This window comes from Mesocricetus auratus, unplaced genomic scaffold (assembly GCF_017639785.1).
Source record: "Mesocricetus auratus isolate SY011 unplaced genomic scaffold, BCM_Maur_2.0 Super-Scaffold_100691, whole genome shotgun sequence".
In the NCBI taxonomy this organism is placed as follows: domain Eukaryota; kingdom Metazoa; phylum Chordata; class Mammalia; order Rodentia; family Cricetidae; genus Mesocricetus; species Mesocricetus auratus.
This window is the reverse complement of record NW_024429267.1, coordinates 19084297-19103286: the sequence shown is the minus strand read 5'-3', so window position 1 is coordinate 19103286 and position 18990 is coordinate 19084297. Positions and strand designations below refer to the sequence as shown.

The following is an 18990-nucleotide window of genomic DNA, read 5'->3' as shown; positions in this document are numbered from 1 at the left end:
TTTGGGGCTGGTATGTAGAGATCTGTAGATGTCCCAGAGTCAGGGAGGCAGGACTAGGAGGACTCAATCATTCTGTGGTAAAGAAGTGCACAAAGGAACTACCAGAGGAGGCGTCACAGGTCAGAAGGCATGGGAAGGAGTGTATAGACAAGCAGAATGTGTGAAGGCAGGGCCACATGAAGGAGCCTTGTGAGTTGGGGCACGGTGAGTGACCCCATTGTGCTGCAGCAGTGGTTTGGGCAGGGTTAGCGGAGATGCAGGTGTATAATATGCAAACACACACAGGGGTCAGGCACTGGCCTATGAAACCTACATTTAGTTTCTCTGAATAGATAAAGGAAGTCATTGAAAAGTTAATGAGTGATCCTGAAAATATTTTTACACTATGTACTAAAGATGTTTCTATCAAACATCTGAAAGGACAAATAGGAGAGAACACGGACTAAAGACAAGTACCATTCCAAGCCTCTAGGCCAGAGACAGTAAAGGACTAAAGGGTGGTAGTGACCATGTAAATAGGGACATCTTGAAGATGAAAGTGAGAACCAGGTGTTGTGGTACATGCTAGTAATTCTATCACTCAGGAAATGGGCAAGAAGGCTGCAGGTTTAGACCAGCCTGGACTGCACAGTAAGAACCTGTCTCAAAAGGAAGAGAAAGAACAAGAATTTAAAAGATTTTTACAACACAGTACATGTAGAGGGTGGCCAGGGGTTCCTGTCTTTTCTGTATAAGTAGGGTGAGAAATGTAAGGAGATTTTCTGGGGATGGCAGCAAGCAGTGTGGATATCTGCATGATGCTGTCCATGTCCAGTGAACAGTTAGAAACTAGATCTGCACTTCAGAAGGGACTGGAGGCATGAGGTTCTGGAGCTTGGATGCATGGGATTACAAGCAAGTGAATTCTCAGGGTAAAACCCTTAATCAAAGGGCTGAGACTAGCACATGGCGACACATCTAGAAGGCAGGCAGGAGCGAATGAACCATCAAGAGAAGAAAGGAGTCATCAGAGCTTGGAAGCATTGGTGACACACATACAGAGACCAAAGCAATGCACTGTGAGGAACATTGTGAGAAGGGGGGTATGGTCAGAGTGCCAATTTAAAAAGTCTGAAGTCATAAATAGGTGAAAAGAGCCACTTCCTCTGAAATGGTAGAAAGAAAGGACAGTGTCATGCTTCTAAGAACTAGGCTTTAAGGTCATCTTGTGCAGGGGTAGAGAAGGTGAACTAAGGTTTCAGAGGGAAATTCAGCATAGATGCTTCAAAAAAGGGAGAAGGGAAGGATCCAGAGTAGGTTAGACGCCAACTTCAGCCTTCTCAGTCCCTTTCCCTGGGACAGATACTCCTTTGTGGCAGGAATTATGCTAACGCACAGGGTTAGAGCATGACTGGGGAAACTCACCAACATATCCCTTTTTGTCTGTGTTTTCTCTTACAGTCAGGACAAGATGGGTCATCTCAGCGGCCTACACCCACCCGCATTCCTATGTCAAAAGGTATGAAAGCTGGAAAGCCAGTAGTGGCAGCCCCAGGAGCAGGAAATCTGACCAAATTCCAGCCTCGAGCTGAGACTCAGTCTATGAAAATAGAGCTGAAGAAATCTGCAGCCAGCAGCACTACCTCTCTTGGAGGGGGGAAGGGCTGAGGGCAGTGGCTAAGGGGGTATGTTATAAGGATGCTACTGCTGCCGTGGAAACAGACCTCTCTCTGTTTGTGCCAACCCTTCACATGTATTACTAATTTAAGTTTTAAGTATCTTGTTTATAAAATAACCATCTAATAGCCATGCGGTTTTACTATTTTGTGCATTTGTTTCAATGCAGGGAAATTGAACTGATTAGCAAAATTGCTGTTTGCTGAATGTTTTGTTGAAGATACTGGTCCTGAGACAGGGGCTGGCCTGAGTTTAGTTTTACTTCTAGCATGTGGCCCCATCAAATTTAGCTCATCAGTTAAAAAGCTGCCAGTGTCTTCACCAGTGAGATTTGGGAGTCACATTCCATTCTCCTGAAGGCTGGCTCCCAAATTTTCTAATTTTAAGCCAAGTTTAATAGACTTAGTTCTACATTTTTTTCAAAAAAAAACTATTTTGAAATAAGACAGAGTTTAACAATTGTCATTGTGCACTATCAAATCTTGAGTTTGAGATATGTGATGTAAGGGAAAGAATTTCAAAGCTATCACAGAACCTTTAAAAATTGGAAAAACTAAAGCTCCTAATATGACGTCAGGAAATAATTTGAACATGAAATAAAATGAAGACGAACTGTGGAATCTGAAAAAGAGAGTTTGATTTATTTGTGTGTGTTTGTGTGTAAACGAGAAGTGGCCATCTCAAACCCCTCCCAGCATCTCACAGACAGTAACTTTGAACCATAAGGCTCAGAGTTATACTCTGTTCAAATGTGCAATTGGTTGCAATTGCAGAATGGTAGAAGAGAGCTGCCAAATGTCCCTTTAAAAGCTCCACAGAAACAGTGACGAACAGAAAACAGCAGAAAACAAATTCAGACACGTTAATGCCAAGGAAAAAGTGACATCATCCATAGCTTAATTGAATTCAGTATTTTCCTTAGCTAAGTGTAGACTCTGTTTGCAGATGTAGAACAGATCATGATTTGGGGTGTGTGTGTGTGCCTGTTGTTGGTATGTGTGCTGTGGTGACATACTTTATTATTACTCTCAGTTTTACTCATGTTTGAATAATTTTCTTTAATTTTGGAGCATGTTCTAATAAGCATGGAACAGAGTGTAAATGCAGAATGCCATGTGTCTGTGAGATTAACCTTGAAAAAAGTAGATTTTGTGCTTCATGGTTCTATAACCACAAATGAGCTCCAGACTGATAAACTACCACTTAGCATACAACCATCTCATGCAGGCCATGTCTTTGCCAGAATGTCTGAGCCACATAGGTGAACTTTATAAAATTACAGTAACTACAGACCTACAGATTTGCACATTTTCTTAAGTTTCTGAACTCTTAAATTTCCAAAATCACATAGAATAGCACACACTTTGGGTATTAGAGAAAGGCAAATTGGAAAATGAAGATGTGTGCTTTGTTTTCAGACTGGGAGTCAACGTTTCATGATGAAGTGCCTCTCTGCATTCTTTTCTGTACCAAGTACCTTATACCCTAAAGAAGGTGGATTGAATTGTATGTGGCCACTTCCGATTATCTACACACTTTAGGCACATCTGTCAACAGCTGCTCATTGGTTCTCAGTGAATATATGAAAATATGTTTAGCAACCACGTTAACAACAATCCAGAATACTGCATCAGGATGGTTAAAGAAAAACAGAGATTAGCTAAGATGTATGATCTTTGGACAAGCTTAAACAAGACAGTTTGACAGAATATTGACTTGTGTTTCATAAAGGATTTTCTGTACTCTAATCAATGGCCATCCAACCCTTTCAAAGACAAGGGCATTCTTTGTTTTACTAGTGCCTACCTTGTGTTTGGGAGGTGTGAGGTGATAACTGTTATATGACATCCTTTGCTTGAGCAATGACAGTGTTGACTGTTGTGCTCCTTTGGACTCTGCCTGAACCTTCTTTAAGTGGCTTACAATCTCAGTGTAATTTGCTGATCTTCCAGCTTTTACCTGCCCACACCATGGTTACTTCACCTCCTCCTAGAAGTTCACATCACCCCTGGGAGTGTGCTCAGAAAGGCTTAACAGTAAATGTACAGGATGTTTGTGTATGTAGATCTGGCATAGAGCCATATACAAAGCACAACTACTAAGAAAACTTGGCAGAACAATACATAGTCATTTGGAAATGACAAGCAGTAACCTCCGGGGAAGTTGCTCTTTGTGAATTTAGAACCAACTGTACATTTATTGGATGGTTTTGTTCTAAAGCATACATTAGAAGTGGAATACACAGGGGATAGGAAGTGGGGGATTAAATGCAGCCTGACTCCATCTCCCATTGGTAAATGGTTTTAAGATGCTGCTTAATGTGCTTTTGTAGGACTGAATGGGCTAAAAGTTTAGACTTTTTCTCTGTTGTGAATCCTTCTGTATGCTAAAATAAAAGCAGCCTCACAATGACTGATGCGTATAACTACTGTTCAGATCCTGCAGGGAGAAAGTCTAACAGGTGGGACTGTCATTTCCACAGTTTTGCTGTGATAATGCTTTCTAGGATGTGCTGGTACAATCCACACAGCTAAAGAGGAGACCCTGGTCTTCCACACCTGTGAATCCACTAAACATATTGGGGACACTCAGATGGTGTCTCCCTGCCACACATGATCCCAGGAATGCTCACGTTAATGCTGTGAGCTTCATATCTAGGTTATTTGATTAAGCAGAGCCACTGGCTTCCTATTATATTTGCAGGAGCACAGGTTGATGGATAGCAGTTGGGTCTCTTTGGAGTTGTTAGTGTATTCATCAAGGATGTCAGCCGATCCCTTACTTGGCTGTTTTCAAGAATCAAATGAAAACCCAGCATCCAGGTGTAGTTAAAGGAAAGTATAATTTCAATGACAAAACACACCCATGAGTACAAAATATGAAGAGGACTTGGGTCCCTCGTAAATTCAGAGCATGGAGGGAAGAATGAGACTTCTGTGCTGAGCAAGGCATAGGAACCTAGGGGGAGGAGTGCACAGGGGCTGCTGAGATGGTTCCGTGCTGGGCAATTGTCTAACATCGTAACATCCTAGTTTTTATCTGAAGCAGTAAAAGAGGGGAGATCCGTGTGTCAGAGGCTGAGGAACAGAGGGAGAGATAGGGACAGAGAGATAGAGAGAGACGGTGAGACGGAAAGACAGAGATTCTCTCCCTTCCCCTCCCCCTTTCCATAAGTGCTCTACCACTGTGATACCTTCCTACCCCTAGATTCTTGATTTTATCTTTCACTTCTATATAGGCAATAAGCATACTTCTGCATCTTCCAGTGTAGCAAATCTTCCCCTTCATCTCTGCAGGTTTCTGCAGCTCCTACGGTCTCCATCCATGCCAACCTGAGCTGTTGACAGGACAGTTAACATGTCCTGCCTCCACTCTCACACGGAGAATTTATCCTCAACATTGTGTTTTTATGTGTTTTAAAGATGTTGCCTTCAAACATGTGCATTGTGGGTAAATGCATGGGAGTGCAGGTGCTCTTCATAGGCCAGAGATGTTGGACCTCCTGGAGATGGAGTTATCAGCAATGGTGAGCTACCAGCTGCATTGACCTTCAGCCCTCTGCAAGAGCAGTGCATGCTCTTAGCTGCTAAGTCAGCCTCAACTGTTTCTTTTTAAAAAATAATCCATGCCTTTGTTAAAATATCAGTTCATAGTAGAAGATAATAAAAATAGTCATTCCTTACTTTTTCCCTCTGACCCAAGATTTTTCTTGGGGACATCTTCTCCAATTCTTACTCATTTCTTCAAACATCTGTCTCCATATTTGTAAAATGTCCTAGTACTCTAGCATCCTATTTCTAGATTTTAGATATATATCTTCCTATTGTTGCTTTGGTGGTAAACATTTAGGCTTGTAAGCTTTCCCCTTTACCCTTCATCTCAAGATGATCACGTTATATTTATTATTTTTCAAGACCGGGTTTCTGTGTAGCCATGAATGTCCAAACCAGGCTGGCCTTAAACTCATCAAGATTCATCTGCCTCTGCCTCCCAAGTAATGGGATTAAAGGTGTGTGCCACACCACCACCTGGCTCATGTCACATGTTTTTGATATAGCAATTATATATTGCACAGTGGAAATTTGAATATGGCTCCCTGATGAGCCAACTTGTACACTAGGAGTGTGCTCTCTCCTCTTGACACTTCTTCCAAGGAACAATTACTTTACTCTTTCATCTGCTTGGTTTCCTATGTGTCTATTTTCCCAAACACTCCATTTGGTCTGCCAAACACCGATCAGTAATTTTTCCAACACTTAAACACAGAAGTTTTCTATTTCCCCCTAGGAGGCCTTCCTAGTGCAGCCCTCTGCTTCCCTCAAGCTGGACTGGTTGTCCTCCAAGACTGTTGCCCAGCTGTTGTCCTTTTGCATAAACTTAATCCAGACTCCCTCTCCTCCCCTCTCCTCTTATTCCTCCCCTCCCCGTCCCTCCCCGTCCCTCCCCTCCCCTCTTGCCCCACATGAAGAGGTCAGAGGACAATTTTCAGGAGTTGATTCTCTTTCTACTGCAGGTTCCAGGGACCTAACTCTGGTGCCAGGCTTGTGATCCAAGTGCTTTAACTTGTTTTTATCTTCCAGACCTTGGACCCTGTTTTCTTTTATTACTGTCTTTCATGTTCTGTTTCAAAAAATATATTTTTCTGTAGTTTCTCAAGAAGTAACACCTGTACTAATCTCTCTCAAGCAGGTCCCCTGCTTCTAGAACTAGGTCAGATATGTCACTGTTCCCATGTGTCAACTTTCCATGGCCTCGTTCAGTCTGTGCTGTCCATTGTTTTACCTATGGCCAAGACTTCTTCAATCAGTTTTTTTCCCATGAGAATAAATCTCTGGCCTTAGGTGACAATTGCTTTAGGCTATACTCTTCTTTTCCCATGATCATAACATCATGTTTCTCGCTCCCTATTTTAGATACATACTTGGTAGACTGCTTTTTCTCACTCATCTGTCAAGAGCTCCATTGCCACTCCCTGAACCTGCTCTGGTTCTTTTATAGACTCCCATGGCTTCAGTTGCCACCCATGTGCTGATGACTTCCAAACCTCTATCCCAAGTGTGTATCCATCCAGCTTTGTACTGTGTCTCTACCAAGTCTGCTTGTCTCAAAACGATTCTTGGCATCTCTCCATCTTTCTTCCAAGACCTTTCTATGACTTTCTAGCTCGGCAGTGATAAACCGATTCTTCAGTCACCAGAGCTAGGAACTCAGTCACCTGTGTAGGTTCCTGCTCTCTGTCCAAGTGGGCTTCTTCAGCAAATTCTGTTTGTTCCAACGCCCTCACTTCTCTAGCATTCCATTTGCATCACCAGTGCCTAAATTGAGCCTGTGATTACTTCTCATTTGCATTGCTCTCATGCCCCCCTGCTGTCAACACCTCTCAGAAACCCCCGTTCATTTGTCCATGTGCTTTCCAATGTGCACTTTGATCATTGTCTTCCTCTAGTTAAGTCTCCAAAGACGTCTCATCACAAACAGGAAAGTGGTGTTTCCGTGACTGGGCTCTGTAGCTTTCAGATCTGAGCACCTTTCCCTTGTTCGGAGTCACACTACACTCTGGGCTCAAGGGATTGCTCAACTTGTTTCTCCTTCCTGTATTGGCCTCCCTTCTATTTTCTGGTGGTAGTTTCCTTCCTCCCTGTTCTAAGTCTCTTACACAAACACTGTCTCTAGAAAGATGAACTGTACTCTCAGGGTCTATTTTAGGACTTACAAGGCTTGCCCTTCACTGTAAGACTTGGCACTGTTGGTAGAGAAATGAAGCAAGCCCCTGAAGTGACAAGAAGTGGGTCTAATAAAGTGTCTCCTTTCTTTCCTTTGCTCATGATGCACACCTGTGAGACCATCACTGGCGGGGTGAGGTGGGGGGGATTGGTGGAGTTGGAGGAAATTCACATGCCTTTATGGGAAACAAAAAGAGATTTATGAATGTCTTTTCCCTTTCTTGATTCTTGACTTCCCCAAAGGACGGATACCTCAGAGGGTGGGTATGCTCTTCCGCTTCATGGAGGACACTCCTCATTTTATAAACCAAAAATTGCCACCCTCAAGCAGGGTTCAGATTTAGGATAAATAGCACTGAGACTCCAGAAAGAGGGCATTGATGAACAGTGGACAAGATACTGAGAAGGCTAAAAACCAAGGGATTGGGGTAACACCCTTTTTTTTGTCACCAAAATGCTGTGTCCCTTGGCAAATCACCTTACCATAGCTTGTTACCATGTACCATAGCGTTTAGCTAGGAAGATTCTGGAATCCTTCTGAAGTCATAATATGATTACATCACTGTACGTAGCAAGCCACTTGCTAGAGCCTGCTTTAGGCCTCTGAAAACTAATGATTATTTTCTTGTTTGGGCTCTCTTCATTTTGTTGTGTTCTGAATATATGATGGACATAGCTGCAGAGTCACAGAGGTAGGAGGGGCTGATTCAGCCCTTACAGCTAAAAGTGAAAATGGTCTTTATAATTTAACTAAAACAATTCATGTTGTGTGTATGGGTGTTCTGTCTGTGACTGTGCTCCGTGTACATACCATGGAGGCCAATGAGGACCCCCTGGAACTGAAATTACACATGGTTATGAACCACAATGTGGTTGCTAGGAAATGAACCCAGGTCCTCTGGAAGGGCAGCCAGTACTGCAGAGCCATGTCGAGCCCCCCCCCCACACACACACACTTGGTTTTTGTCTCATTGGAACCTGGTGCTCACTGATGAGGCTAGAGTGACTAGTCAACGAACACCCAAGATCTAGTCACCTGTCTCTGCTTCTCTAGTGTGGGACTCTAAGCAGGACCAAACTTAGGTCCACATTGACTTCATGCACTGAGCTGTCTTCCCAGTCCCAAATCCTGAATTTATTTGGGAATTGTACACATGTGTACCATGTGCATGCAGGAGCCTGCAGAGGTTAGAAGAAGACATCAGACTCCTTAGAACTAAAGTAACAGGTGGTTAAGAGCCACCAGGTGGGTACTTCTACAAAAGTTGTAATCACTCTTAACCACTGAGCCGTCTCTCCAGCACCCCTACCCTAACAGTTCTAAATTTAAAGATTCAAACATTTAGCCTATGTGCCTGAAAAAATAGAACCTGGGCATCATGGGCTCAATTTTATGTATTTCCCATCATTTAGCTCTTATTTATAGATAATGTTGCATTTGAGTTCAAATTTGCTTGTTCTGGGAATAACATTCTATGCTAGAGCTAAGAATCAGCTTGCCTGAAAAACAAGTTATTAGTGATAATTATTGGTAATTCCTATAACTTTGAGAGATGGTGGGCTTATTTGGGCTGATGGTGGAGGAAGAACTGTTTCTGGAAGGAATCAAAGAGAGGGTTTGATGATTATGAAACCCCAAGAGAGATTATATCATCTGGTTCAAAAGTTTTCTGGAACAAATGACAGAACTGATTATCGGAAGTATTTTTAATTAGCTGAGCTCAATCCAAAAGGAGTACAAACGTAAGCCAACAGAGGAAGTTTATTGAACTTCCTATTTAAAACAGATGTTTTATCAGGATTTTTGAATGTGATAATAGGATTGTATCCCAATGTAGTTTATGGAACTTGGAAATGCACAAAAACAATGTCTAGGTACTCCCTTCTAAATGGCATATAGGATGCAGGTGGGTAAGTTACCTGGTGCGCGGCGAGCTTGAAGCTGAGGTTTGGAAGTTTGCAAAGAGAAGAAGTAAGCTGGTGTAGTTTCTCCACAGAGTCCCTGCTAGGGAGGGGAGCATGGGACAGGGAGGCAGCTGTAGGGCAGCCAGATGGGCAACAGTCATGAGGAAATGTTCTCTTTAAGTTGATGTAGAATTTTCTATGATCAAAGCCATTCTCCTCCCTAGATGCAAAGCCCTGTCACAAGGTGAGATGCCACCATGGTTTGTCTTTGCTGTGTGAACTTAGAGTTTAGCTATTAGACTAGTTTGGTTGAATTTACTAGAGGGTTGAATTTGCAGAGCTTAAAGAGTTCTTTGTAGATATTTTGGCAGAGTAAAAATACACACATTGCATGGGAAGGAGGTAATGCCTTGTGAGGGAGGACATCTTTCCAACTTTGTAGCCAAAGCACTCTCCCAGGAAGAAGGAGAATTCCAACTTGCTGTTACATCCCACTTCAGCTCTCAAGGGAATGCTCCATGAAATTCTCCCCAAATCCCACCCCAGTCATGGTGGCTTTGAAATCCAAGTCATCTGGTTGGCTAAAAGTTCTGTGATACCACTCATAGAAGGATGGGTGCTTAGTAAGGTCAGAAATCAAGCAAAGTTATGAATTGATAACATTTAATTTGTTTCACCGAAAACTTATCTAACAGCTAGTATAACAAAATAATGGATTAGTACCATCTCACAACAACGTCAAATTAGCAAATGTGTTTGCTATCTTGCCCAAAGTTCCTTAAGGAGAAAACAGCATGATAACAAGCGAAAGAAATGGAAAATGTTTAGATTTTGCCAAATTGTTGTCCAAAGTATATAAAAAATCTAGTGCCCTCCCTATGTATATGATGGTCACAATTTTAAGATTTTTTTCTTTCAATTAAAAAAAAAAGAAAATTATGTTGACAAGTAGTTTTTGTTATTTTGAGCTTGTCAATAAGTGGTAATTAACTATTTTATTGGTCTTTACTATTTATTAAATACTTGTAAATTACAAGTGTCAGAAAGGTGTAATTACAGAAAGAGGAAATTGTTACACAATTGTTCCTGGTTGTAATAGCCTCTCCTTAGAGACCCCAGGGGACTGGTACTTGGGCCCTTTTCTGGGATACTATGAAAGATTTTAAGAAGTGCAAAAATATTTGACAAGTTTGTTACCATCATTAACAACAAAAATTTAACAAGATTTATGATTTTATTACTCTGCTCACCTCTCTTTCTCCTCTGTCTCTCTGTCTCTCTGTCTCTGTCTCTGTCTCTCTCTCTCTCTCTCTCTCTCTCTGTGTGTGTGTGTGTGTGTGTGTGTGTGTGTGTGTGTGTGTGTGTGTGACAGAACATATAACTTGGTCAGAGAACAACTTAAAGAGTCCATTCTCTCTCCTATGTGGGTCCTGGGGATCAAACTCAAGCCATTAAACTTGAGTTATCTTCACTGAGCAATCTTTCTGGCCTCTCAACAATTAAAAAACAAAACAAAACAAAACTAATGATCAGCTTCAAAACCTTACGCTGTACAAAATTTATTTCTCACAAGTTCAGGTGTCAGATGGATGATTCTTATTTGAGTTCATTTCAGATGTGGGGGAAACAGATCATAAGCAATTACAGATATTAGCCATCTTTCATTATGAAGGCAAAATTTATAAATAACAACCGGTTGTTTGGGAATATCAAGTATTTCTGACAGTCTATTGTAAACATACACATTTACAAATCGGTTGCAGTTTGCTAATGAAGCCAAATAGTGAGAACATGATATTGTGTCTTCTGTGTAAGCCCTCAGCCAACCCTTCACCAAATATGAATTCTAAAGTCATTGTTGTGTGGATTGTACAATGATAGAATTAAGAGAAGGCAACTATGAGAATGAAGAGTCTTGCACATACAGAAAGGTGTCAAAGTCGCCATGCAGGAGACCTTACAGGGATTTCTGGAACCTTTATTGTTTATCCTGGATGAGAACAAGGATTCTGAGTTACAGCCACACTAAGAATGATTCTGGCTTCCTCTCTGACATTTGTTTCTGTGCTCCTTTAAGGAAAGATATGGGGAGATGTTTACATTGGAAGGGGGATTTTCAATATAGGTCTCTTGAAGATTCCTTAATGGATACTATGTAGTTTTTTTAAAGTATTGTGTAGGAAATAGTATTTTAATCTTAGATGATGATTTCTACATAGTATCTTAGTGCTTTTATTTTCTTGGCATGAAGATTGATCCATTTTTAGAGTTTTCAAACATGTTTTAGGTCTAGAGAAAAATATTTTTGTACGTATATTTTTTATTATTTATTTTTAAGTTTAAATTTAGATTAGAAACAAGGTTGCTTCACAAGTCAGTTCCAGGTCCCTCTCCCTTTCCCTCCCCCCCCCTCCCTTGCCCTCCCCCCAATCCCCCCCATTATCCCCTCATTTCCCCAGGGAGGGTGAGGCCCTCCATGGCGGTGTCCATAGTCTGTCATTTCATCCAGGGCAGGGCCTAGACCCTCCCCCAAGAGTTCAGGGTGAGAGTGCATCTCACATTGTTGGATGGGAGTCCAAAGTCCATTTGTATACCTGGGATAAATACTGATCTACTGCCCAAGGCTCAATAGATTACCTAGGCCTCCTCACTGACACCCAGATTCAGGGGGGTCTTGATCAGTCCCATGCTGGATTCCCAGCCATCAATCTGGGATTCAAGAGCTAACCCTTGTCAGGTCAGCTGTTTCTGGGGGTTAAACCAGCCCAGTCTTAATCCCTTTGGTCATCAGTCCTCCCTCTCTGTTACTGGCTTTCTTGAGTTCAGCTCAGTGCTTAGCCATGGGAACTGTGCAAAGCCTTCAGATGTCTTAAGTATAAGACATTTATGTTCTTCATTTAAACTTTGTTTAAACCCAAATGCTAGCCAAAAGGCTGAGAAAGGGAGTGGAAATATCTCCACCTAGTGGCTTCCATGGGGTAGTTCATGAAACCAAAATTCAAAAGCTTGTTCTGCAGAGGATCATCCATCTCGCAGTTAGCTCAAACCTATAGGTTTATGATGTAATGCAATTTAGTTAATGTTTACTTAACTATTAACTACCCAAGTAAACTAATGTTACAATTGTGTGCATTTATAATTAAAGTGAAACAATAGGTGGAAATGCATTTCTTTCTTGGTGGGGGGCTGGGTAGGTAGTTGAGAAAGGAGCTCAGAACCTTTCACATGCTAGGCAAGCACGCTACAGTTGAGCAACACCACAGCTGCTCTTCATGTTACTGGAAAGCCCTGATGTAAGTTTCTGCACTTACATCATAGCCACAGGTTGACAGCGAGGTAAAGGTTTGAGGTGGAGCAATTGTCTTGCTTTTCTTTCTTCTGCTTTGTGCAATGTCAGGGACTACAGAACTGTGTCTTCTCACCAAGCTAGCTAGCTCCATGCACACTACAGTGTACCACCTTCACTACCTAGATTCAAAATGACTGAATGAAAAAATGTGATGCTACAAGTTTATGAGGGCATAAAGGCTAATATTAAAAGGAAAACCAATCAAACAATGTGATATTTAATGTTTGTAGTGTGGCTGGGCTGCTTTAATTACGGATGCAGTTTTGAAATTTAAGACTGAATTGTGGGCAGGTGGGATGGCTCAGTGGGTAAAGGCATATGTTGCCAAACTTAAGTTTCATCCCTGGGTCCACACACATAGCGCTAAGGAGAGAATCAATGGCCACAAGTTATCAGCTGACCTCCACATGCACACCCACCTACACACACTAAATTAATGTAAAGCTTTGTTTAAAAAACATGAGTTTATGGGGCCAGTGAGGTGGCTCAGTGAGGAGGGAGGTTGCAAGCCTGACAACCTGGGTTTACATCCTGGAACCTACAAAGTGAAGGGAGGTAGCCAAGTCCCAATGATTGTCCTCTGAGTTTCACAGAGGTGCTTCAGAGCATGCACACCTGCACAACACACACTCACACGAGTAAGTAATGTAATTAGCCAAAGAGATCACATTTAGATAGAAAAGCATTAGCCAGTTATGCAGAAGCAGTAGTCAGAGGGCAAACTGTTTCCTGACTTCTTTGGTATATGAAGGGATTATGTCCTCATTAAAATAAAAAAAATGAACACATGCATTGAAAAAAGAAGTTAAAGGTGTGTGGGCACTGTTCACAACAGGGAGTGTTCACCTGGGGGAACAGTTGTAGGAAAAGTATTTTCCCATTATGAGACTTGTATATAGAAATTACCATATGTTCAGTTCTCTCATTGAATAAGATCAACCTAATATTATTAGAGTATTAGACATGGTTTCTAAAAGGCTTTATTTATTTTGGAAGTAAAAGGCACATGTAAATATAAAGAAGTTATCCCAAATAGCAAAGTCTGCAGAGCTGTTGGTACTAACCTCATGTGCGTGTTTTTATTTTGTTAACATTTACAGTCTTTTGTTGAGATGGTGTGGTACTGGTCTTCACATCAACTCCTGACTCGAGTTTAATTGAAAATGCTGTATCTTTCTTCTCTTTATAGAAAGCATCATCATTCACCAGTTGCGAATGAGCTCCCGATGAGATTGCCAAGCACAGCCCTCAGTCATCACTAAGGTCCTCCATGCTACTGATGTTGACTGGAAACACCTTATGACTTCCAGTGATTTTTTTTGAGGATACAATTTAACAGTTAAAAACCACATTGTGGATGATATGAACATATGTAGTAAAAGCTATTGAATCTTTGTGCCAAAGAAAGTTTTCTTCTCTTTGCAAAGCTTTCAGGTCTGTGGGCACATGCTGTATAACTTATTTTTATAATACATTTTGTAATGTGATTTCTTTCCCTAAACTGTTTCTTTTCTCATAGTCAGTGGCACATATATCTGTATACTACACTGTCAGTTCTTCAAAGTATTGATATTGTGTATTCAAAAGATTAACGTATCATTTTTATTAATTTGTTATTTTTAAGGAAAACAAAGTACAACACTCTATTTCCTTGGGCAACTTTAAGAGGCAAAACCTAGAAACAGTAGATTCCTGGGGTTTTATTACTCATATGATGCTATGGTTCTGATAGTGGTTCAACACTGAAATCGGTGTGCTGACTTAGGAGTTTAAGTACTTAAAACCAGTCCGTGTTTCCTGCTGGTGTTCTGTATCGGAAACAAACAGCTTTGACTGGCAGTTCAATTTTATTTCTATCTGCATTATTTATGTGTAGACAATTTAATAGTGACTGTGATGTCAGGGAGTTTCCCACATATTACTCCAATCCCATGAAAGCTTGCAAATAAAAACTAATCTAGAAAATGTCAACTTTTTTTAAAATAGGGAGACCCAAATGTACATAGCCACTTCCCTTTGATTTTGATTGCCTTTTCCACCGCCACCTCCTCCTCCTGCTATTCTTCTTGGTACAAGTTCTTACTATGTATCCCTAGATGACATAAAAGTAGCTGTGTAGGCCAGGCTGGTCTTGAACTCAAGGGGATCTATCTGTCTGTCTGCGCCTCTTACAAGTGCTGGGACTAAAGACATATGCCATCATACCCAGCTAAGGATATATTTTTGAAGAATTAAAAGCCCAAACTGTATTACTCACATCTCAGTGTCAGAGCTGCTGTTGAATTTAGGTTTATGTGAAAGTGTGAAGTCTACTTGAAACTCTAGTTTAAAAAAATACTGTCGATGTGGGGGGGTGGGACTATTTCCAATAAGATCTTTAAAATAACTTTACAGATAAATTAAGAGTTGACATTCGAATTTCTAACTGCAGAAGTCACTTGTCATGCTACTGTAGTGTGAATGAAGAGCCAACACTTCTTCTGAATGTTAGGACGTAAGCAAGATCACCAGAGTTAACTACTGTATACTCACCACTATAGTCAACAAGCTGTGCCCAGGCCAGCCACAGAGTCTCTGGGATAGGAACACACAGTGCTAAATCTCCTCCCTCGTGTAACCTAGAAGGCTTTCATGTAATCTGTGGAGCTGACAAATCATAGTCAATTCATACTGTAAATAAAATAACTATCTTCTAAAAATAATTCTTGCTTTTTAAAAAGTCAAAGTTATGTTAGGCTTCCCTGAGCTTGAAGGACTGTCGAGGTCTCCCATAGCATTGTGTCATTTTAATTACGACACAGAAGCCTTGAGTATGTGCGTGTGAAGATTACTAAAAGTGTTAAGTTTTGTTTTCTTAAAATGTTAAAGAGAAATGACATTTTCGATCATAAAACAGTTTTTATTTTATTTAGGGTTTCTGCTTGTTTTGTTGTGTTTTTTGAGATAAGGTTTCTCTGTATATCTCTGGCTATTCTGGAACTCACTCTGTATATTGGGCTGGACTCAAACTCAGAGATCTACCTGCCTCTGCCCCCTGAGTACTAGGATTAAAGGTGTGTGCCACCACTGTCCAGTATATTTAGTATTTTTATATTGACAGGGAGGTAAAATTTTTAGGTGACACAATTGCCTGAAGCTTAATTATTTGCTTTCAACTAAAACATTACTAAGATGTATTTGAATCTGATGGGTTTCTTTCCCACCAGAGTTGTAAGGAATTTTGGTATTTGCAAAGACAGTGAAGATCATGTTGCAAGCAGTCATCTGGGTAGATGATGAGATTTTTCTGTCTACCATACCTTGAATATCTTTGATTAAACATGAGTGACAGTAAAATGAACACATTAAATTTGAAAAAAACAAACAAGAGAATATTAACAGGATCACAATCACATCTTAGCAACCTTGTCTAGTTGTAAAAGTTGCTTTCACAAGCAATCCCGGCACTAACCTGAATCACATCACATAACTTCACTTTCTTGTACTGTAAATATGTCTTCATCAATTTGAAGGAGGTTAATTTTTGATGGGATAATTTGGATGTTTCCCAAAGTGCAATCAGTATTTTTAGTTCAAGGCACAACTGACCTAGTCAATTTATTTTATGCTTGATTTGTTTTTGTTTTGTTTTGAAGACAGGGTCTCCCTATGTAGTCCTGTTGGCCTGGAACTTGCTATGTAGACCTCACAGAAATCCTGCCTCTCTGTTTCCTGAGTGCTGGGAATTAGGGTATGCAATACAATAACCAGCCTTTACACTTGTTTTTTGAGACAGGGTTTCACTATTTAGCCCAGGCTGTCCTCAAACACATTATGTAGCTGAGGATAGGCTTGAACTTGTGATCCTTCTGCCTCAGTCACCTGAGTGTTAGGATTACCAGGGTAAGCCACAATGCTGGCTATGCCTTTCCTCTTGGTAACTATTTCTGTGTATTTAATTTGGTTACCATGATATTGTCTGCAGTTTTTTAAGAGTTCATAAAGTATTGAGCTTGATGAAGATAGAGGATAGAGTATATGCACAGGATGGTGGTGCCCAGAATGTATATAAAATATAAATTTGTTGAGTCTTAAGACAATCACCGAGAAATCATGATGTGGGTTATCTAGTTTAAGCACTAACAGCAACACAGATGCTACTGAAAGAATGTAGAGCTTGTAAAAGTCAAAGGCAAAGCAAGAGTAAACGCTGTGTTAGGCATGTGAGGTTTTTATCCAATGCCATGGTTGAACTTTTCTGGAAATACAGAAAAAACATAGTGGAAACTGAGTGTGTTTGTGAATTGTTTCAGAAGTACAAACTGAAACTTAAAATCATAGTTGGTACCTGAGGCTTACATCCTCTTACCTCTGCTAAACCAATGCTAAAAAGGCCAATTAGAAGGCAAAGAGGAAAAAGAATAAAAGTTACTGTAATAAACTTACAAAAATTAGAAGTTTTCTAACCATTAGTATTTGTTTCTTAAATTTTCAGTATTCATTTCACAACTACATAATAATTGTTTATGGAAAATATAAGTTTCACAAATTTTGGATAGGTATGTTTATGGTCGCCATGGTGTGATTCAGACATTTTTTGCTTTTTTTGTTTTTGGCTCACATTATTTGGGGGAATTTCACCTTATCATTGAATGTACTTTGTTACTTTACAAGTGCAAATTTGAATTTTTAATCTAATTAAAAAATAAGGTATTTGTTTCTCCAATATAATAAATGTATAATGTGATCAGTCTTAGAATTCTTCAAGTTTTAACAGAGTTTTCAAAAGCAAGAGTATATTTTGGAAGATTTTTAGAAATACATTCTATTTCCCTATCGTCCTCTAAGTACATAAGTTTATTATTTCACACTGAAGTAATAGGATTTTATGTACTTGTCTTTTATATGGAAGTAATATCCTGTTTTCAGTTCTTCATAGGTGATTTAAATTACAATTAGGCACTTTCTGTATTACTTTGAAATCAAATACATTTATGGAAATCTCACCAGAGTATGAAAAGATAACAGTGAAATATGAAAGCATTGTGCAATATTCTTTTTACATAAGAATATTCATAAAATTAAAACAATTTAAAATAAATGTACAACTTAATAATTCACTTACTATTTTATGTGTATGTTCATGTGTATGTGCCCACATATGGATGTGTGTATATATATGTATGTGTATATATATGTAATCATCATGTGCATGCAGTAACTGAGGAGGCCAGAAGAGGGCATTCAGTTCCCTGGGTGGAACTGGAGTTATTGGTAGTTTTGAACCACCTGGCATGGGTGCTGGGCACCAAACCTGGGTTCTCTGCAAGAGCAGCAAGTGCTCCTAACCACTAAGCCATTTCTCCTGCTCTAGAACTTCCTTTTACTCAAAATCATTTGCTTTAAAATAGTTATTTTAGCTCCACATTTCATACTCTCTTAGTGTATTTCACTACAGCTGTGTAGATGTAGCAGAGCAGGACTGTCAGAACGAAGGATGTTCTTCCCAGTTACACTGTTCTAGATTCTTTAGTAAAATAAAAACTAAGGTTTCTAAGACAGGGAACTGGCTAAGAGGGTCCTCTTGCTCCTTTACCATACTAAATGTAGTGTCATCAGTGTTAATGTACTATTCTACTGCTTTCTACTGTTACTCTAAAGGCAGAAACCTCAGTAGCATATACACACCCGAGCTCTGCTGACAGGCGTGCTGGGGCAATGGCAGTTTGAGAAATAGTTTCTGTAAAGAGGGATGGCAGTGAAGTGGGTTATTGCCCAACCCCTTGTCAGCTTGGTGCCAGAAATGGTGGCCCAAAACCAAAGCCATTCATTCCTAGCTTACTGTTGTCCTTACTTGGAATAAACGAATGAGTTTTTCTTGCTTACTAGTTAGAGATGTACCTATCAAAGAAACAAAGGGCCAGCAAGATAAAAAAGGATATTGCTGCCAAGCCTGACAGTCTGAATTCAATCCCTCAGACCCACACATGGTTGAACTTGTTCTCTGATCTTCAAATGTACACTGTGGGACAAGTGCTCCCATACATACATAAACAGATACGCACGCACGCGCGCGTGCGCGCGCGCGCGCACACACACACACACACACACACATACACACACACACTAAATAAATGTAAAAAGAACCTTTTAAAGGAGCAGACAGGAAGGATATTTAAGACAAAATGTTTCTTGCATACAAGTTGCAGATGCCAGTCTACCCTACTTACCAGGGGTGGTCGTGGGCAATCGAGAGAATGAAGAAGAGAAGCCTGGGTGCACTGTGGTTTCAGAACACTGGCTGAAAAACTCATTCGTAACTTGGATTTTACAAGAGAAAATGTCCCAGGGTCTCAACCACATTGAAATGAATTTGTT

At 40.3% G+C, this 18990-nt stretch overlaps 1 protein-coding gene across 4 annotated transcripts in view; it reads left to right on the top strand.

Annotated features, from left to right (window-relative positions):
• The window catches only part of Filip1 (filamin A interacting protein 1), a 172943-nt gene extending 155211 nt beyond the window's left edge, over positions 1-17732 (top strand). For 3 of the 4 annotated variants that reach the window (XM_005073700.4, XM_021229338.2, XM_040739889.1), the window contains one exon: positions 1441-2285. In XM_005073700.4, coding sequence (XP_005073757.1) covers positions 1441-1647 — 207 coding nt within the window. In that variant the 3' untranslated portion in view covers positions 1648-2285. Of the gene's footprint in view, positions 1-1440; positions 2286-13822 lie in introns of those variants that run through there. The other variant, XM_013116041.3, reaches the window with a different exon arrangement.
• The last annotated feature ends 1258 nt before the right edge of the window (positions 17733-18990 follow it).